Raw genomic sequence first — 21,268 nt, forward strand, 5'->3', positions numbered from 1 at the left:
CCTGGTCTCTAAGCTAACATTCCCTCCCCATAACTCTCAAAAGCGAGTGTCAGATGACCACTTGATCTAAAACAAAGTGGTCTATTGAAAACCTAATCAAATGAAATAATAGTAAGAAAGTAGGTTAAGCTTTTTATTTTAGTAGATAAAAAATTGTATGTTGAGCTTTCGTCAATGATTTTATCAAAGGAGTCTTGTGCCCTAACACATTCGTAGCCACCCATTTTCTTTCTAGTGCATGTTCCCATTCTTCTCTTTTCTAATTTCTTTCTTTTCTTTCATCTTCTAAAACAACCACTCTTTCACTGAATTCGGTTTGAAATAATAGAAGAAAACTTCAACAATTAACAATGTATTTTCAGAAAAAGACAACATATAAAGAAGAAGTCTTAAATATTAAATTTTTTATGAGCTACAATAGTACTGTAGTATTTTCTGATATCATTCTCATTTTTAAATATTCCAATAGGCAATAAAAATACAATACAATTAAGATATACAGTATAATGTATTAAATAATCCAAAGTCAAGCAGTCTATGAAAGTTTGAAACACGTTGCTGACCACTATCACCTTTTCCAGTAGTTTATAATTCTTTTTTATTATATTTTTCAAATACAGTATATTTTACAGTATTTTTATTAAAAGAAATTTTAACCATGCATTACAGTAGTACATGTCATTAGTTGGGCCGGTGATACTAGGCCCAATGATATAGTCAAGCTAAACATAACATAGGATTTTATGGGCTGAACACGAAGACATAACTACAAGGTAGAAAACCATGTGAAAGCATTTCTATCTTGTGAAAAAAACAACTTCCCTGTGACTCCCTTAATTTTTTTTACCACTCCTACATTCATATAATAGCACAACTTTCACCAAACACAAACACACAATTAGCACAACATGAACACTTTCTTGTCACTTTTTTTGCTAACTCTCACACTGCTTCTTATGAGTAAGTACTTTCCTTTCATTCCAATTTTCTATCTTTATTTATTACACAACATATACGTGACACACGCGCTACTGAACCACATGTATTTCAAGTTTCGGTTCTGTTTCCTGTAGATTTTATCTTTGTTTTTGTAACAGGAAGTGTCAATATACATGGTCTTCAAGTGGAAGGCGCGAGGGTGGTATTTACCAATCATGGAGCAGATACTTTGCAGATTGCAGGTTCAAGATATCCAGACTGTATGCATGCATGTGGCTCATGTTCACCTTGCCGCTTAGTGAGGGTTCGGTTCATTTGTTCAGTTGGACCAGCCGAAGCCGAGACTTGTCCAGTGGCTTATAAGTGCATGTGTAGTAACAGAACTTATCATGTACCATAAACAAAATGCCAAATAAATTTTAATGTAATAGTAATGGCAAGTTGGCAACCTCTATATATGAGACAACACAGGTTACAAAATGAAATAGTCTGTCTAAACAAATTTTTATGTATCTGCTACTTGAATTCCTAGTGCTTGTGTATTATTTTTCAAGAAATTTTGATACCATCTTGCAGACAACTTAGGGATCCGAGTAAGTGTTTTCCGATCAACGTAGTATAACCCAAATCTGGGAGCGTACCCATGAAACCATTCAAAAGCATCTATCAAGGTCCACACAAAATAGCCTCTTACATCGGCACCATCCCTGTTGAAATGCGTGTTTTACATCATTCGTGCAGAATAGATAATCTTGAAGTAACATGACATGATTACCTTATCGCTTGGGCCAGCGATGACATGTACATGTTGTGAAATTCCACCCGCTTGTCATCTTGAAGTATAATTTCAACTTGATCTTGTACTCCTGGTTCAGAATACCCTGCAGCATGGTAGGACATATATTAAATCACAAAAGATTGACTCTGGAGGTTAATTGGACATAATATTAAACTTCAAAATTATAATAAACGAGTGTTTAGTAAGTAGTATATCTATCAGAAAAATTGAATCTGTAACTTTTAGGAGTGCCTAATCAGCTAAAATCATTTAGTCAAGAGTGCACCATTTTGCATACCATTTTCAGTGACAAACATGGGTTTGTTGTTGTATCTAATTTTTAGATAGTCTATCATTTCTCCAATGCCTCTTGGAACGACCCGCATTATTTCTATACCTGTCTGCCAAACAAGCAAAACAATAAAACAATTGAAATACCAATTGTATCTGAGAGGAAAACAGGTTCTTCATGCATACAGATTCACCGATTCGAATGCCATCTCGTTCGCTTGTTGCATCCACAAAACCTTTAATAGCTCTATTTCCAGTCAAACTGCAGCTAGAATAAATGCAATCTTTTGCATATTGAGTTGTGTAATGATTGACTCCAATAAAGTCAATACCATCTTTTATAAAGTTTTTTTCTGTAATAGAAAATCTTGGCAGCTGATTTCCAAGATACTTGCGCATTTCCGAAGGGTAATCACCAAATATTAGTGGATCCAACACCCTGTTTATCAGTAACATACACGGTTGTCTTTAAGAAAAACAAATATTAACTTGATGGTCAGACATATATGTAATTGTACATACCAGCCGATATCGAAAGCCAAAGCCCTAGCAGAGGCTTCTTGATCTAGATCGTCATCAGTTAGAGGCTCATACATTAAACAATTTAAAACAATCCCGACTAACCCTTTTTGCTCACGCTGCAAGTACATTTCTTTAGTCGGCTATTATTCGTTACATTTGAAGTGCTTGTGTATCAGAATTCAGAAATGGATGCGATGATGTTAATACCAAGTATGAAACCACCTGTATCAAATTGGGTTGAAGCTGGCTAAATGTGCCAGTGCCACAATTGTTAAGGCCAAAGCTCAGAAACCATGTTTACCAAAAATAAAAGTATGGGTAAGGCGGTAAATTGGGTTAGAAGCAGGCCACCTTACCCAACCCAACCCAACCCAACCTAATTGTTTCGAATTAAAACTGTGCATTATATCCAGGACCCAAGATGACTCTTTACCCAACCCAATCCATCCATTTTGCCAAGTGTACCTGATAATCGATGCGATATAGCTTGACAGCTTTGCCATGTGCCAATAACAGGTTATGCATCACAATTAGAGGCTCGATGTCAGAATTTCCTGCTGAACAATTGCCAAACGGTTGTGAACATCGACCAGGTGGATACTTACCATTCTGGTATCCCATTTGTGCAACCAAGTTTGGTTCATTGATAGTGATCCAATGCTTCACTCGGTCACCAAAGTTCTTGAAGCATGTTTCGGCAAAGTGGACATAATCTTCCCTGACAAAAATTAAAAATCAATAGTACTAACAATATGTCAGACCGCATATTAAGAAGTTGAAATGAATAGATATATGAGTTCCTTTCTACATACTGCATTAACGGGCTAAGCCAGGACCCATATCTATCTTGAAGTTCTTGAGGAAAATCATCATGGTGAATCGTAACAAATGGTTTGATTCCTGGATTAGTTGCAAACTTATGGTTAGTGATATGTATTATGTTTCATAAAGTAAAAGAAGAGATGTAAAGAGCATTGTCATATTACCTCTGACTAAGAGATTATCCAAAATCTTGTTATAGAACATAATTCCGTTTTGATTAACTTCACCAAACCTTCCTCCTGATAAAACTCAAGAAGGACTTCCATCAAAAAACATAAGTATGTGATCCTTTTAGAGCACTTTTTTTAAGTCGTTAACATACTTGGAAGAACTCTTGCCCATGAAATAGAGAACCGATAAGCATCCACACCAAGTGATTCTATGGTCTCAATATCTTTCTGCACCAGTTGGTTAATTAGAAACATTTGAAATAAACTGTCAGAATCAACGAGTATATTTAGATTGCGACTATTGATGTATATCTTCTACAAAAATTTGTGTCGTTCATTTTTTAAACATTATTACTCCATGAGATTACATCATATATAGATACCAGATATCGATGATAATGATCATCAGCTATGAATCCATTTTCACCATTTTCAATATTACCTACACATTTAAAACCGACAAAACAAAGAAACTGTAACTAACTTCATGCGAAAATCTGATTATTAACTTATAGGATGCATCCTTTTCAAGGTTTTGTGTTACTGGTGTTTCAAAAGTTTTCAATTGTAATATAGTTTCATCATGAGGCTCATAATATCGTGGTATGCATCATTTTTCAGTTGAATAAATTATGATCATTTTGAAAACTACTAAAAATAAAGTTAGCTGGGAAGGGTAAACATATGAGGTTTTCGTGTACAGATCACCCAGGGATGGCAGGTGTTTGTTACTCAAATTTACGGAGTCTTCACTTGGGTATCCCCGTGACTATATCTTAACTATTTCCTTGGCCAGCAAAATGTTACCTATCATGGTTCGAACCTGAGACCTCTTGTGAGGAAATCAAGTCGCGTGGCCACTAGACCACATTGGTGGTGGTTAAACTTAACTGGAAGGAAAGTAAAAAAAAAAGTGTTGTAACCTGGAGAAAGAGCAAAAACATCCCAATTGTTGAGACTTTTACCATCTTCAAGATATGCCCCTTCTATCTACAACACAACATTATTCATATCCTAATGTAAGAAATCATAAGCCAAAAAGGAAAGAATTATTCAAAAAAAAAAAGAGAATAAATAACTACTTGATAGGAGGATGTAGATACTCCAAACAAAAACCCATCTGGGAAATCTGATTTTTTTACAGTTTCTCCGTAAGTTAAAGGCTGTCCTGCAAGAAGCAGCAGGATGACTTGTACAAAACCAACCATTTCAGTTCACTGTTATATTGCTACTGATAAATATGTTGATTGCTTTGATTGGAAGTCAGGCCAATAAAAATCTTGAAAAAAAATCTATTAACTGATCTGTACATATGCTATAAAAGCTGTACTCCGCTTTTGTTCATGTGGTCATAAACAATTCTATCACTAATTAATCAGTCATGGTTTGGTATTTTAAATGCTAAAAGAATACTACTTTTGAGGAAATCATGCTACTGGCCTTTGTATTATAATCAATATAAAATTAATACTTCACGTTTAAGACTTTTCTTTTTTAATCAAATGAACAAACTTCACACACTCATCCAATCGATGAGACTTACACACAACCTCACGAACATGTTAGATACACGTCTTAAAGATCCTATGGTATAAGATTTAGACTTTTATATAGGATTATATTTGATATTTGATATATATTAAAATAAAACTGAAATCTTATCTTAAAATCTCATGAATAATGGGCCCATTATTCATTGACTACATTTTCTCATTTACAGCACATCAGGATTAATAAGCAAAAGCAAAAAGACACTTATTGGTTTTGTACTTTTGTGGAATGGCCAATCAGACACTTATTGGTTTTGTACTTTTGTGATAGAATGGTACTACAGGCAACAAGCAAAAGGACACTTATTGGTTTTGTACTTTTGTGGAATGGCCAATCAGATCAATAACACATTATTGGATTTGGAGTAGTTGAATTACATGAGCAAAAAAGAACAAAAGAGGAATTAAGAATTGCACATCTTATAAGTTTGTGCATCTATTTTTCATAAACTTACAAAAGTTAACATTACAACAAAAACAAAATTTTAATCTGAATCCCGAAAGAATATTTTATGAGTCTGCATGCTTGTACATTAACTCTGATATTGTGACTGAATGGTAGGATCGTTGGGTATTGTTTATCAAGAAATCTTGATACCATCTTGCAGACAACTTGGGGACCCGATCAAGCGTTTTACGATCAATGTAGTATAATCCGAATCTGCAATTGTACCCAATAATCCATTCGAAATCATCCATCAATGTCCACACAAAATAGCCCCTCACGTTGGCACCGTCCCTGAGAAATCCCAGTTTTTATCATTAAATGACCAGCCAAACTAGTTAAAGGTGACAAAATGGGTGGGTTGGGTAATGGATCAAACGGATTATTTTTGTACGGGCATTTCGGATTCGGTTTACCTGAATTTTCTTTCATAGTTGCAGTAAACATTATAGTGTTAAATATGGTATCAAAATAAATTTATCAGTGATATTCAAAATGTAACAAATCAAGATAGTTTCAGTAAAGAAGACTTCTTTTGAATGACAAAGAAAAGTTTTATAAAAATAACTCAAAAGAAGGGGAGCTTCAGGAATAATATCTAGACCCAACTAATAACACAAACAACAATAAAGAAATCATCTAACACATTCCTATGACACTCTACTAATTAGTAATTACACATTCTGGAATGATAAACTGATTATCTATCTTTGGGAATTAAGACTACACTACAGGTGACTTTCAACTCATTCGATCTGTTTCCTTTTAGCTTATTTTTTGTTTTATACAAAGAAGAGATAATCCAACCTACCCGTCTACAGATTAATGGGTCAAAACACTGCATTTAAGTAGTCATCTGCTAATATGATATAATCACCTGATTGCTCCGGCCAAAGATGAGAGGTACATTTTGTGAAACTCTATTCGTTTGACATCTTGAAATATGTCTTGAGCTTGTACTTGTGCCGGATCAGAATACCCTGCGGCAAGGGAATACATGCACTAAATCACTTAAATCTACAGCTCTGATTATTCAATATAAGAAATGTCCTCAGAAGTCAAAGAAAAATGATTTTCAACTCCAAATTGGATAAGAACTGATGAATTTTCAAAAAATGTCATGGCTGGAACAGGATCCACATAAAAGTTGGCAGAAAATGCAAGTCGATGATATATGTCATAGTTGGAATCGGATCCACAGAAAAGTGTATTCAGAGTAAGAAGTATGAGAAGACATTGGTTCACTAAATATTTGATCGGGCTCATAAGATTGTTGAATCAAATTTGCAGTTTGTAGTTATAATTCACAATATATTCTATATATATGGGATCATGATCAAATAACAAGGATCTTCCAGCTTCTTTTTTTTTATAATTGAAATTAATTTAGCGAATTAATCTCTTCTCATCCTTATTACCCGATCATGCTTTCACTATGGTTACTATCATTAAGTACCAACGACCACATCACGCTCAACATCATTCTGTAGACTATGTTGCACACATATTAAGTCATTTAACTTTGTAGATTTGCTCTAACATGATCATGTTTTATGTCATACAATAGCAATGTACTTTCTCAAATGTTCCGTCACTGTACAGATCATCAAAAACGATATATATGGAACATTTCCAAAGGCTAATGACTAAATTGGTATAATTCAAAGTATTAAGACCAATATGGAACATCAAGATAAGTGGGTTGCTATTTTGTGACATTAGCCCATCTAAAAATAAAAGTGCACCATTTTGCATACCATTAAACCATCAAAACGGGCACTAGGGTAGTTACGATTTCCAGTAACTAAGATTTGTTTTACAGATATTCAACTCAATATCGGATTTCTATGTATTAAGATTGACCAAAATTAAAAAATCAACAGTGCATCATTTTATGTACCATTTTCAGTGACAAACATGGGTTTGTTGTCATATCTCTTCTTTAGATAGTCTACCACTTCTCCAATCCCTCTGGGAACTACTGGCAGCGATTGAATGCCCGTCTGAGAACATAACCAAAACGTTAAATTAATAGGAAAATATATTAGTAAACTAGGTCAACAAAAGAAAATTTGGACATACTGGGTCACCGATTGGAACACCATCACGCTCATATAATGCATCTACAAAACCTCTAATTGGGCGATTCGCAGTTTCACTACAACTAGAATAGATGCAATCTTTTGCATATAAAGTTGAGTAATGGTTAACTCCAATAAAGTCAACGCTGTTTTTCATAAACGTACTTTCAGCAATGGAAAATCTTGGCAGTTGGTTTCCAAGATACTGTCGCATTTCTGTGGGATAATCACCAAATATAAGCGGATCCAATGCCCTGATTAAAAATAATAACACACAAAACCTAAGAGAAATTGTTCATCTGATCTTAAAATTCAGAAATTATCTATGTGCATACCATCCAATTGAGAAAGCCAAACCCCTGTTTGCAGCTTCTTGATCAAGATCGTTATTAGTTAGGGGCTCGTACATATAACAATCCAAAACAATCCCTACTGACCCACCTTGTTCATGCTGCACATACATTTCACTAATCAACCGACATTCACCATTTATGAAGAAAACAACTATTAACGACAAATGATTACCTGATATTTTCTTCGGTATACATTTACAGCTTTGCCATGTGCCAATAACATGTTGTGCATCACAGTTATAGGCTCAGTATCAGAATTTCCAGCTGCACAATTTCCAAATGGTTGTGAACAGCGAGCAGGTGGGTATCTTCCATTCTGGTAGGCCATTTGGGTAAACAAGTTCGGCTCATTGATAGTGACCCAATGCTTCACTCGGTCACCAAAGTTCTTGAAACATGTTTCTGCATAATGAACATAATCTTCCCTACAACAAACCGTCAAAAACCAACAAAAAATATTACAACTTTACAAGGCAATGTCTATTGAATTAAACAGATGAGCGAGTTCTTTTTACATACTGCATCAACGGGCTGAGCCAAGACCCATATCGATCTTGAAGTTCTTGAGGAAAATCATGATGGTAAATTGTTACAAATGGTTTAATTCCTATATTAGTAGCAAATTTATGGTTAGTTTCCATGAAAATTTTATAAAGTTGAAGAACTGATGTAAAGATCAACAAGTATACCTCGGAGTTCGAGTTCATCCAAGATTTTGTTATAAAACATAATCCCATATGAATTAACTTCACCAAATCTTCCTCCTTAAAAACGCAAAAATATCTTTGATTAAAAAACATAAATCTTTGTTCCGTTTATAACAATTTTTCTTAAAAAACTATCTTACTTGGAAGAATTCTTGCCCATGATAAAGAAAAGCGATAAGCATCTACACCAAGAGACTGTATGATCTCAATATCTTTCTGCAACAGTTGGTCACAAAAACATCGATTAATGAATACATTTCAGTTGCGATTCTATTTTTCACATCGATGGAAATGGTCTTTAGCTATAATGCAAACAAAATATAGATACCAGATATCGATGGTAATGGTCATTAGCTATGTATCCATCATCACCATTTCGAATACTGCCTACACATTTAATAAAACAACACAATGAAAAATCTAAACTTGGACCAACAAAGTGTAGATTATTTTAAAAATGTTGTTTACCTGGAGTACGAGAAAATACATCCCAATTGTTGAGACTTTTACCATCTTCACGATACGCTCCTTCAATCTACACATCACAATGTAAAAAAAAAAATGAATTTATAAAAAAACTGAAAGAAAACGGATAAAAAGGAAAACCGGGCATACTTGGTAGGCAGATGTACTGACTCCAAACAGAAAATCTTTCGGAAAATCTGATCTTTTTATGTCTTGTCCAAATGCCAACAAGCAAAAACAGCAGCACAAAAGCAACCAATGGAGTTTACTACTGTTGCTGATCATACCGACAGCAATCATGTCAAACTGTCTACTAAAATGGTACTAAATTTGTGCAAAAGAACACACTGCTATTCGGGTATGTTCTACAAGAATTTCACAATGTTCAAATATAAGATTCTCATTTAAATTTTCAAACACAAAGAAACTGATACATATCATAACCAAATAACTGAAATAAGTAATAACAGATTTCATCCATATTACAAATGCTTCCTTTACCACCTAAAATGATCATGTATTAAGATTTGAACCCAAAAACTGTGTTGGTCAAATCAAAACATGATTCAAATTTCATGCCCGATGGTGAAAGTAGAGCATGAGATGTTATTTTGGACTCAAATGTAATAATGTTTTATTGTGGGGTACCAAAACTGTAACTTACAAACTTAGATTAAAATTTAAAAATAATTTGAAAAACCATGTACAATGTGTCATGTGTATGATATACTCCTAAGATTTAGAGCTAGAGTTGACTATTATATACGAGTATATATATAAGAAAAAAAATTAATTCCTTATGTTATTTGCTTGTTTTAAAACCAAATATAACATCAATTCTTTTTCGAGTTAACCGATATAATTAAATATGTTGTTAAATAATCGAGATAAGAATTTGTACCTAGCAAACGTCTTTAAAGTTGGAACAATAAAGTGGAGCTTGGAATGTTAGAAGCACTGATTTTGTATTTGTTGTATGGGGTGTTATTTTATCGATTTTCTATCATTTTTCAGCACATTTTAATTTTAATCTGACACGGGAATCAAGATCTGTTTTTTATATTATTATTTTAGTATTTTATTTATTTATATGTGTGGTGGGTATTCAAGATAACAACCCTCCTGATCCACGAGATTTACTTTTAGATTCATGTTTGACATATTGTGAAGTCAATGGAAAAATAGTTTGGATATAACTAAATCGTGTTTGTTGTTTTATATCTATGTGTTTTGTTTAGTGAGCTAACCACCACCTAGTTCTATACATACATCTCCAAACTTTTTTTATGATATTATACAATACAACACTTTAAAACATATTTGGTGGTATACGATTAAGAATCAGTGGTATAAATTGACAATCGAATAACCACGCAATTTCATTATTTATCTACAATGAAAACTCTCTTATTTTTTTGTTGGGAAATGATTAATCCTTCCAATATAATGACCTAAAAATCATCCTAATTATTAGATGAAGACATGTAACTAAATCAGGGAGCAATATTAGGAAAGAGAATTAGTGGATACACATGTCACCTTCTTTAAGTTTTAAGAGGATTGTCAAGCTAATCTTTAAGAGAATTTATCATTTTTCTTATGTATTATATAAAAGATATCTATAGAAAAAGAAAAATGATTGATCCTCATTTAGCCTAAAGATCCTCCTAACCCCTTATGAATGTAACAATTGTATTCTACTTAATCTTTCTATTAATTTCCCCATTGAATTTTCACACGTCACCATCCAACAAATTAGTAAGATTTTTAGACTAATTAATTAGGAGGATTAATCATTCCCCGAAAAAAAAAATATAACACCAAACATAAAGTAAGGACCAACAAACCTTGCAACCTGTTTTTAACTAGGTTGGTTGTGGTTTTGGGTTGAGTTTTCCAACCCAATTTATAATCACGTCAGATTAGGGTTGAGTATATTTTCAATCCGTCAACCAGAACTTAACCCAATTATCATCCCACTCATTTTGTACAAGCTGTCAAGAAAGTGACAGGCTGATATAATAAACCAAAGGAATCAAGGATAATATTGATCAATGTGATCAATTAGACTATGTTTCTTACATAAGCCTTTTACATAACATCTTTGCGTAATGATCTGTTATCGTTTGCTTCAACCATATCCACAATATCACTATTGTTTGATAAGAAATTCTTGTACCATCTTGCAGAAAGCTTTGGTATCCGAGTTTGTGTTTGATGATCCACATAGTACAACCCGAACCTCACTTTGTAACCTACCAGCCATTCGTAGCTATCCATCAAAGACCATACGAAATATCCACGAACATCGGCTCCCCTTCTGTCGTTCAAAACAAACGTGTCTATACAAAAACTAATAAGGGTACATTTATGAAGTTCAAGATTATTGTAAATCAAACCTTATTGACTTGGCTAAAGAAGCAAGGTATGTTGTGTGAAATTCAACTCGCTTTCCATCATCCACTAGCTCGTTAACTCGTTCCTCTTGCACGTCGGGTGAAGAGTATCCTGCAAGAAAAGACCAAAATATATGAGCACGGCCAAAAGGGCAAAAACACATGTGTAAATTGTTGAATTAGCCCTTACCATTTTCTGTAATAAACATGGGTTTATTATTGTACCGAATCTTGATTTGGTCAACAATTTCCTCCATGCCTCTAGGAACGACGAATAAAAACTCTAGGCCGGTCTGTTTGTGCAATAAAGTTAAAACGTCGTTATAATCAACTAAAGGAGAAGAAATGTGGCCTAAAACCAAAATTCTATTGTTCCTACTTGTTCACCAATTAGCACGCCATCACGCTCTTCAACTTTGTCCAAACAACCTTGGATTGGACGATTCCCAGTTGCAGTGCAACTAGAATTGGTACAATCCTTAACATATAGAGCCGAATAATGGTTGATGCCAATAAAATCGGTACTGTTCTTCATGAAATTCTTTTCATCAAGGGAGAAACTTGGTAAATCACTTCCAAGGTATTCCTGCATTTCTTTGGGGTACTCTCCAAATATTGAGGGATCAAATGCCCTGTTTAATGATAACTAATAAGTTGAAATTAAGGCTTCGTTTGTTCTTGGTAAAAGTTTTATGTCTAAATCTAAATACCACTTCCGCATATTAATTAGAAGTGGTTCAAATATCTGAAATCTGAATCATTATAGTTGTTTGTTAAATTTATAAATGAATATACACATTAAAAAACTGACCAAGCAATGTTGAATGCAAATGCTCTTTTGGCAGCTTCATGATCAAGCTCACTATCGGTTAGAGGTTCATACATGTAACAGTGCACAACAAGCCCGATTTGACCACCTTGTTTAGGCTGGAATCCAAATCCAAGAGGTCAAGTTGAAAATTCGGATAATTAGGTATATGTCAAATATTGTAGATTGATTAAAATTAAGTTAGTTGATTTGCCTGGAAATTTTCATGATATAGTTTGGCTGCCCTGCCATGGGCCAACAACATGTTGTGCATCGCGATGAGTGGCTCAACATCTGAATTTCCTTCAGCACAATTTCCAAAAGGCTCTGAACAACGAGATGGTGGAAAAACTCCCTGTTCGTAAGCCAACTCTATGTACATGTTAGGTTCGTTAATCGTGACCCAATACTTCACTCGGTCTCCAAAGGACTTGAAACATATTTCTGCCAGATATAAAAAGTCTTCCCTGTGACAATGATACATAATCCGTATTATAAGCTAGAAAATGTATATATAAACCGATATGACGATAATATAGAAAACTGCGTTTCAGACATACTGCATTTCAGGGTTTAGCCAAGCCCCGTATCTGTCTTCAAGTACTTGAGGAAAATCGTTATGGTGAAGCGTCACAAATGGTTCGATTCCTGTATCATTTTTAATCAAAGTTTTATAAATCAAGCTAAATATTCAAAACATAAACAACCTTAGAATTTATAGATGATTATTGAATATATATGAGTAAAATAAAAATGATATCAATTTGCTGAGAATCTTAGCACCTTTAAGAATTAAATTGTCTATGATCTTGTTATAGAATATAATCCCTGCAGGATTAACTTTACCAAACCTTCCACGTGGGAGAATTCTAGCCCATGAAATAGAAAATCGGTATGCTTTTAGACCAACGGAATGCATTAGCTCAATATCTTCCTTCATTACATAAAATCAAAACTCAATTAACAAAATTAATCTCTTTTTGATATATGAAACCATAATTGTGTTTGTACCATAAATAAATGATAATGATCATCTGCAACATCTCCATTCTCTCTATTTTCAGCACAACCTGGTATATAGCAAATTAGCAATGCATTTGATTTATCATTAGAATAAAACACACCAAGTCGCGATTAAATTAACATTGATGAATCATGAAAAACTAGATACATCGTATTATATGCACTAACCTATGGAATGACAAAATACATCCCAGTTGCTTAAAGATTTACCATCTTCAAGATAAGCTCCTTCAACCTACAAGATTATATATTATGTATAGATAGATAGATATCATGTTACATATTATAAATGGTACTTAACTACTTATGATCATGAGCAAGAAAGGAGAGGAAATATGAGAAGCTAGACTGACTTGGTAAGTAGAAGTGGCTGCACCAAAGATAAATTCGGGTGGAAAATCGGACCGTTTGATAAGCATTTCGTCGTTCTCTTCGAGCTTGAATCCTCCATCTTCATTGTATGAGGCTTCAAGAAAGTGAGTAGAAGAAGAAACGAGAAAGAAGAAGAGGAAAAGGACAAGTGCTTTTAGTTTCATTCTGGCAAAAAGAGAAAAAGGAGGGGATTTTTTTATTTCTTGTATGTTGTTTTAACTTAAACTAGTAAAGTTGGCCTTGTTAATTAAAAATCGTTACATTGTTTGTTTCAAATATGTATTTATTTAAGATCAAAGGAAAAAAACTGCAAAAAATCAAAGTAACACATATTTAAAAACCCGATCAAGATGCGATGTGACAATATCCGAATAGTGTTATGGGATAACTCGGTGTGAGTTACTATTCATAAGATACTTAATGTTACAGGGTGTGCCCACAAAATAGTTACAATATATTAGTTGAAAAATCCTAAACATAAAAGATATGCAAAAAAAACCAAGAAAATCCAAACAGGATGCGATTTGACAAAATCTGAATAGTGGTTTGAAAAATACCATGGACGAATAATAAGTCACCGCTATTCATCATCATTTAATCTAGGGATGAGAAAAAAAAACCGAAACCCGTGACCCGACCTGGAACCGGCCCGAAGGGCTAACGGGTCGGGTCACGGGTCAAGCTTTTGTTGCATTTTTAGGTCACGGGTTGCGCAGGTCGGACCGGGTCGGGTCAAGCCAAAAATCGAAAAAGTGTGAAGGAAACCCGTGACCCGCTCGCGACCCGCCCGAACCCGAACCAAACCATCACGGGTCGGGTCACGGTTCCGATTTTCATGTACTTGCGGGTCGCGGTTGGGACCGGGTCGGGCCATATGCACATCCCTAATTCAATCTCAATAAAATTAAATATATATATATATATATATATATATATAACATAATGCTTTTTATTTATTTTTTTAAACCAACTGGGTTGGATCAAGTGGTTAAACCTTTGTCTTTGGATATAGAGGTTAGACTACCCATATCTGTGAACCAATCCAACCCAATCTTCAATTAAAAATTAATTTCTCTCTCTTTCACCTATACAACTCAATCTAACTTAAATTTTCATTCTCATTCACAACCCAACCTAAACCAATTTTTTATTATATTAAGATGATTTATTAATTTATCATACTAAAAATATTTCTTATAAACTAAAATAAATTAATTACTTTTATAAAAAAGTAGATTAGAGTAACAAATGAAAAGATAATAAATATTTAAAAATAAAAATTAGATAGAACCATTAAAATAATATTCTTATTTTGTTTCAAAATTCTAAATCAAATATTGTTATATAAAAATATATATTTTTTCAAATAACTCTGTTTTTAATAAAATTTATATCAAAATGTTTGTAACAGAAAAATAAAGAATATTATGTTTTTATAATTTTACAAAAAGTTAAAAAAGGTAAAATATTAAAGAAAAACTAATAAAGTTCATAACTAATTATATATAATAAAATATAATAAAAGTTTTCACCAATAGGAATACAAGATTGGTGCTACAAAGATTGTTTCTTAGTCTAGATTGTTGAAGTTTGAAGAGAATTTTTTGATTTTATTATTTTTTTATTCCACAATCCTAATTTGAGTTCACCAATAATGATAGGTTTAGGATTCTATCATTATGTTCAACAAGGCTAGAGATCATTTTCAACATTTGATAGAACCTGAAAGCAGATGCTTTACCTTTGGTATGGGTAAAGTTATCTACACCTCAACCTATCTCATCGAAGACAACAATGAGAGTTTTTTTTTTTCCTTCTTTTTTGGAAATAATAAGACATGGTTGTTGATTGGCTCCTAGTCATATAAGGTCCACCAATGATGCAAATTATTAAAGTTCCTAATATTTTATGCCTATCTAATTAAAAGTTATCCAGCGTAAGATAGTAAGATATACACAAATTTCTAATAAAGAAAATGAGAAGTATTTGCGAAAAAAATATTATAGATTCAATTTTCTCATAAAAAGATAATGGACATATAAAAAGTTAAAATAACTCATAACTAAAATGTTTTTTAAAAAATAACGTGTTATCCTAAAATTCATAATTGATAAAACAAAGTTAGTGTCCCAAAAGGGAAAAAAAATCCTCACATTTAAATTTATGCTTTGTCTTGTTCAAAAATATCTAAGGTTCATCTAATTAAAAAGAATTTAATTAAATATTTTTTTTCCGAACATTCAGTCAGTCAGTATGTGATATCAAGAAAATTTCACTGTATAATGGTGAAGTCTTGCACGTACCCTAGACAACGAGATGTTGACCATGAGCCGTTACAAGTATTCGGAGGAAAAAACCCCAAAGACTTGTCATCCCTAAGGATCGAACTCAAGACTTTGGGTAAAACTTGGATGCCTCTGACCAGTTGGACTAGTTAGATTTTTTGTAATTTGTCCTTTATCAATACTTCTTTATAAAGCAAACCGTTCCCGTTTTTTAAGTAATTAAGAGTTTGAAATGACCATATTACCCCAATTTTTTATTTACTAATTTAAACAAATTTACCTATATACCTATAATATCCTTAATGAAATAACTTATAACATAGATCCTTCAACCCTTAAATAATTATATTAACCCTTCTTACATTAATTAATTTACATTTCTATATAAAGCAAATCGTCCCCCCCCTTTTTTTAAGTAATTAAAACTTTGAAATGACCATATTACCCTTATTTTTTATTTACTAATTTAAACATATTCACCTATAAACCTATAATATCCTTAAAGAAATAATTTACAACATTGATCGATCCTCCAACCCTTAAATAATTATTTTGACCCCTCTTACATAAATTAATTTACATTCACTACCATGCCACCACCACCACTGCACATTGCCACCGCTCTGCCGCCGTCGCCACACTGTCATTGTTACAGCCATCGCCGTTGTATCGTGCGGGCATCTGTCTAGTAGTTTAGAATTATTCTGATTAATTGTTTAAAACTTGAAATCAGTTAATACTTATTTTAAAGAAAAAAAGAACTAATAATAAAGTGTACACTTATTATACAAATAAGTAAAACTTACGTACAAAGAAAATATAATCTATGTTTAGCGAAAAGTTCAATTAATAAAACGCATTAAAAAGTCAGAAACCATAAGTAGAAAGAAAACGAAACTATTTTTATGGGTTTCCATTAATAACATATGTTTTAATCAAGAATGTAATGTTTATGTACTAAACTAATACTACGTATATCATAAATATTCATAAATCAAAACGTAATATATTATCCGATGATCGAGACCCCAAACACGTTCAAAAGATGCGAAAGTAAAAAAGTTCGACGGAACAAACTTCATTTTTTCATGTCACGATAGTTGTTATTTTAAATATTTACTAGTCTTTGACTCAACTCCGGTTCCAATGGAGATTATTGGTAAATACATTTTGTGGCCTCGATCGATTCTATGATTAATTCCACAATGACCAGTCTCATTATGACGAAATATGTATACCTCAGCTTCATTTTATTTTATTTTTTGAAAGGCATATGACATTTTTTTTTACCACTTTAATCACTTATCTTTCATTTTTTTTTTACCATTTTAATCATTTATCTTTCATTTTTTACATCTTTAGTCACTTAATTATTTTTTAATTTTGTTTAAATGAAATGTAACCTTTAGATAAGTTTTTACATTTATCACTCACATTATAAAAAATTGTTGAAAAATGGTATTAAAATATATACTTAAACACCAATATGTAACTAAGTAACCTACAAATAATTCATCTTAGCTTCCACGTAGCTTGTCATGTCACTTAAAACAGTAATTTTTGTCATCAAAACTTAGGACAACATATCAACACTATTATTAAATTCATCCATACTCATTTACCTTTTTTATTTTTAACCTAAAATTTCTTTGTAACTAAAGGAATTGAAAACCTTTTAAATATCTTTGTATATAAAGTCATTGTTTTTGTTGTAATGAATAAATGATTTATAATGAGTATTTACTTTGATATCATATATGTATCTTATGTTATGCATTATATATATATATATATATATATATATATATATATATATATATATATTATATATTATTTTTATAATGGTTATATCTAAAATTAAAATAGGTATTGATTTTATGTCAGACAATTGGTAAATATTAGTTATCATTTAAATAAAAAATAAAAGTTGACTATCTAAAATGTTAAAAAGTTGAAAATTTGCGTCCTATTTTAACAAAAATAAAAAGTAAGTGATTATAGTGGTAAATAAAATGAAAGGTTGCATCTTATTTTCATAAAAATAAAAGATGAATGACTAAAATGACAAAAAAAAAATTAAAAGTTAAGTTTATACGAGTTATTTTTCTCCTGCACTTATTAGCTCAATAAACTTACACTATATGTCTTTTGAACCCTTGCATAAAATAAATAAAAAATAGCTGACAATGAAATTTATTTGATTTGGATCGGTTACCAATGTCAATAATTGACGATTACATAATTCGAACAATTTTAAACTTGCCTAGAATATAAACTTAAGAACTTGTTGTTACGCCCGTTTTTTTTATTATTAAAGAAAACTTTATTTAACTTTCTATAGATAAATATGTATTCAGTAAATACATATTTATTCGACAATGCCGAATGCCAATTTATTCAAACGATACCATAGAAAAATTAGAAATTTCGGCATGACCTCATCGTAATATCAACAATCGATACCTGCTAGTTTTCAAAACAATATGCTTTAAACAGCCAAAATACTTGACACAACTCAGTTTAACGACCACATTGCTAACTTAAAGAGAATTATATATTTAGTTCCAAAATATGGGCTATTAATGTAACAAGCATAATATACTCGGCTGTAATTTAAAGGTATCACTTGCATAAACCTTCGGCAAGTGATCATCCACGGCTATGACTTTCCTCATGCTCATCCTATCCAGTTGCTCATCATTAAACGTTAAATCCATAAGCACCTACAGCATTATAATTAAAGGAATAAGCACATCGCTTAGTGAATATATAGAAAATAAACATATTAACCTTCTGCATTATATAAACTGCGTGTAACCTTCTGCACTATATAGACTGCGTGTATATTGTACTGCATAAGATAAACTGCATGATAAATACTGCACTTATTAACTGTAAGTATAATTTGCAAGTATAATCTGCCAGCTGCTGCTCACTTATATGGACCAGACTACACGTATATAGTCAATCTCCATATAATCAACTCTGCCTGCTAAATTTAATAGGGTCATTGTATCAAACTATAAGAAAGTACATAAGCCAGCTATACGCATAGAAGGATTAACTGCTATTCATTAATACATCTCTTCTACAATGTCAATCTACATACATCCACAAAATCTGCACATTAGCCTTATATATCTGAATGCACATCACACAATCACATAACGATTAAAGTATGAATGATTACATAACATACACACTTACACAACATGACATCTAGATACGAATAACAACTTGACTAACACAATTCTACAATCACATAACAATGAAAGCACGTGTAGTTGCATAACATAGACACTTACACAACAAAACATTTAGGTAACCCATTGCTAATCCAATGAACAACATGGGTATCACATATCTAGCCTACTTAGCGTTCTCACTCACAATTAAGTCGATTCAGCGCTATAATCATACCTCAATATACAACATCAACGGCCTAGATTCTGTCTTTGACATGATCATTATCTAAAGCCAAAAACAATGGTCAATTGCAAATATTGGCTATAAATCTTCAAGCTGCTTAATTATTACCTCAATATTTTAACTACAATAGAGATTATACTCAATTTATCAGCTTAATATTATAAATCTATAACAAATTCTGCTACTAACTTCTCTATTACTATACCAATTACCATAACCTTATCAAATGAGAAATCTCATTGCTATGTCTTATTTATCTTTAGAATATTAACAAAAACCATATCACATAACTAAACAAGACTGCACAACTACTACTATAATAGTGCCAACTGCATTATTACATGAAATCGATCACACATATATAACCGAGTTTCATATAATTCAATGTTACGGCTCAATCCTGCATAATATAATTAATAAAAACAATTTCAACATATATTTCCAACAACTAGAACAACTAAACGAATACAACATTATATAATTATATGATCATATGAGATCTCTTAGGCACAAGTAATCTGCCATAATATAATCAACCTGCCAGTTTAAATCCTATATACTCACCTGTGGTCCTGCTACATCATACACTTGCATTCCTCAAAATCCTTGGTTACCTATTAACCAAATTCATATAACCCATCAATATCTATACATATTGTCTTTTCTAACTTTTTCTTACTCAATACTTCCCAGGCCAATTATTTTCACTTCCTTATCATTATTTCATCATTACCTTATAAAATCATAGCTTTTCTTAAACTTTTTATGTCACATAACGTGACACAAAAACTATCTCTAAATCTTACCAAAATTTAATATATGCTTCATAGCTGAGCCCAAATACTAAGAAATTAATATGGACCCAAACAACCACCTTTTCTTGACGTAGGGTATTTTTATACAACTAATAATCAGACTAGAAAACTAAGAAATAATACCTTAAAAAGATGATAATCAAAACCTATAATCGATTAGGAATGATTTGGTATATTTGGTTTGGTCAAATACCCGCTATTCATTTTCTCTTCTTTTTCTTTTTCTTTCTTTTCCGGCGGACCGTCTGGTTGTTTATTTCTTTCTGCCGACTTCATTTTCTTTTTCTTAAATGATCCTTTTGATCATCATCACCATATATATTATTTTATACCTTTGAATTAATTTATATTTTACACATTAAGTCCTCCACTTTACAACTTTCTTGCACTTTTAGTCCTAATGAACGTCACGTAAAATACTAGGCCCGACATTTGGTTTATACGGCTTTTTAAATAACTCGGCATTTATTCATTTGATAGATATTACTTTTAGTAATTATTTTTAGTAATAAAATACTACTGCGAAATTTGGGATGTTATACTTGTTTTGATCTATTTTAATAATAAATAATTAAAATTTGTTAAGTCTTTTTTTTTTTGAAAAGTAAAATTAATTAAGACTTAATTAATATTAATAATTAACTAAGAATAAAAAATTAGAGTTTTTTTTTTCTGACTTGGTCAATAAAGTCATGAAAGATTTTGATTTATTTATCTTTTATTTTACAACCAAGGTTTTGTAATTATTTTAGTGTATTCAAGTTACATTATTTTTAAAATTTTAAAAACTTTGTTACAGTAGTTTTAACCATTAAGATAGTGGTTAGTAATGAAAAATTCACCCATTATAACTAATTAACTACATGCCCGCAAAGTAATAAAATTGCTTTTAGATTAATCGTCTTACATATAGCACGAGTGTGATCATTAGGGGTGAGCAAACAACCCGTAAACCCGTGACCCGCAACAAAACCGCCCGTACCTGACTCGAACCGACCCGCCCGGACACCAGACGGG

At 32.1% G+C, this 21,268-nt stretch overlaps 3 protein-coding genes and 1 long non-coding RNA gene across 6 annotated transcripts; 1 reads left to right on the plus strand and 3 right to left on the minus strand.

Moving 5' to 3' along the window:
• Positions 1–901: 901 nt before the first annotated feature.
• LOC122599093 lies at positions 902–1,451 on the plus strand. The gene is made up of 2 exons (XR_006323863.1): positions 902–960; positions 1,098–1,451. It is a non-coding gene; the product is annotated as an uncharacterized LOC122599093 (long non-coding RNA).
• Positions 1,315–4,939, minus strand: LOC122599092 (beta-glucosidase 18-like). 3 transcript variants are annotated; one of them, XM_043771551.1, is made up of 12 exons: positions 4,605–4,901; positions 4,446–4,512; positions 3,906–3,964; positions 3,675–3,750; positions 3,517–3,591; positions 3,343–3,430; positions 2,996–3,248; positions 2,531–2,646; positions 2,195–2,447; positions 2,016–2,118; positions 1,715–1,820; positions 1,315–1,646 (listed from the first exon to the last, which is right to left on the minus strand). In XM_043771551.1, exons 1-12 carry the CDS (start codon positions 4,728–4,730, stop codon positions 1,445–1,447), a joined length of 1,524 nt encoding a protein of 507 aa, XP_043627486.1. In that variant the 5' UTR covers positions 4,731–4,901; the 3' UTR covers positions 1,315–1,444. The 3 variants fall into 3 exon arrangements, with proteins under 3 accessions (XP_043627486.1, XP_043627487.1, XP_043627488.1); XM_043771552.1 differs by lacking the exon at positions 3,906–3,964 and having other exon boundaries at positions 4,605–4,695; XM_043771553.1 differs by lacking the exons at positions 1,315–1,646; positions 1,715–1,820 and having other exon boundaries at positions 2,022–2,114; positions 4,605–4,939.
• Positions 4,940–5,412: 473 nt separating this feature from the next.
• On the minus strand, positions 5,413–10,125 carry LOC122599091 (beta-glucosidase 18-like). The gene is made up of 13 exons (XM_043771550.1): positions 10,025–10,125; positions 9,274–9,488; positions 9,127–9,193; positions 8,987–9,045; positions 8,799–8,874; positions 8,641–8,715; positions 8,471–8,558; positions 8,124–8,376; positions 7,934–8,049; positions 7,600–7,852; positions 7,418–7,520; positions 6,395–6,497; positions 5,413–5,811 (listed from the first exon to the last, which is right to left on the minus strand). Exons 2-13 carry the CDS (start codon positions 9,421–9,423, stop codon positions 5,583–5,585), a joined length of 1,572 nt encoding a protein of 523 aa, XP_043627485.1. The 5' UTR covers positions 9,424–9,488; positions 10,025–10,125; the 3' UTR covers positions 5,413–5,582.
• Positions 10,126–11,145: 1,020 nt separating this feature from the next.
• On the minus strand, positions 11,146–13,947 carry LOC122599683 (beta-glucosidase 18-like). The gene is made up of 11 exons (XM_043772230.1): positions 13,704–13,947; positions 13,519–13,585; positions 13,339–13,397; positions 13,111–13,261; positions 12,888–12,975; positions 12,542–12,794; positions 12,331–12,446; positions 11,899–12,151; positions 11,710–11,812; positions 11,523–11,631; positions 11,146–11,443 (listed from the first exon to the last, which is right to left on the minus strand). Exons 1-11 carry the CDS (start codon positions 13,884–13,886, stop codon positions 11,215–11,217), a joined length of 1,611 nt encoding a protein of 536 aa, XP_043628165.1. The 5' UTR covers positions 13,887–13,947; the 3' UTR covers positions 11,146–11,214.
• Positions 13,948–21,268: the final 7,321 nt, after the last annotated feature.

Source organism: Erigeron canadensis, chromosome 5, assembly GCF_010389155.1.
Source record: "Erigeron canadensis isolate Cc75 chromosome 5, C_canadensis_v1, whole genome shotgun sequence".
Lineage (NCBI taxonomy): Eukaryota > Viridiplantae > Streptophyta > Magnoliopsida > Asterales > Asteraceae > Erigeron > Erigeron canadensis.

Excerpts from the sequence above, each read along its gene's own strand:
- LOC122599092 (XM_043771551.1), bottom strand. The coding sequence starts at position 4,730 with ATGGTTGGTTTTGTACAAGTCATCCTGCTGCTTCTTGCAGGACAGCCT. Across the intron at positions 2,448-2,530 it reads TTGGCTTTCGATATCGGCTG|GGTGTTGGATCCACTAATAT; the intron begins GTATGTACAATT and ends ACTGATAAACAG. Across the intron at positions 1,647-1,714 it reads TCGCTGGCCCAAGCGATAAG|GGATGGTGCCGATGTAAGAG; the intron begins GTAATCATGTCA and ends GCATTTCAACAG.
- LOC122599091 (XM_043771550.1), bottom strand. The coding sequence starts at position 9,423 with ATGATTGCTGTCGGTATGATCAGCAACAGTAGTAAACTCCATTGGTTG. Across the intron at positions 6,498-7,417 it reads CATGTTTGTCACTGAAAATG|GGTATTCTGATCCGGCACAA; the intron begins GTACATAAAATG and ends CCCTTGCCGCAG. Across the intron at positions 5,812-6,394 it reads TCTTTGGCCGGAGCAATCAG|GGACGGTGCCAACGTGAGGG; the intron begins GTGATTATATCA and ends GGGATTTCTCAG.
- LOC122599683 (XM_043772230.1), bottom strand. The coding sequence starts at position 13,886 with ATGAAACTAAAAGCACTTGTCCTTTTCCTCTTCTTCTTTCTCGTTTCT. Across the intron at positions 13,398-13,518 it reads TGTATTTTGTCATTCCATAG|GTTGTGCTGAAAATAGAGAG; the intron begins GTTAGTGCATAT and ends GCTATATACCAG. Across the intron at positions 12,447-12,541 it reads TATATCATGAAAATTTCCAG|CCTAAACAAGGTGGTCAAAT; the intron begins GCAAATCAACTA and ends TTTGGATTCCAG.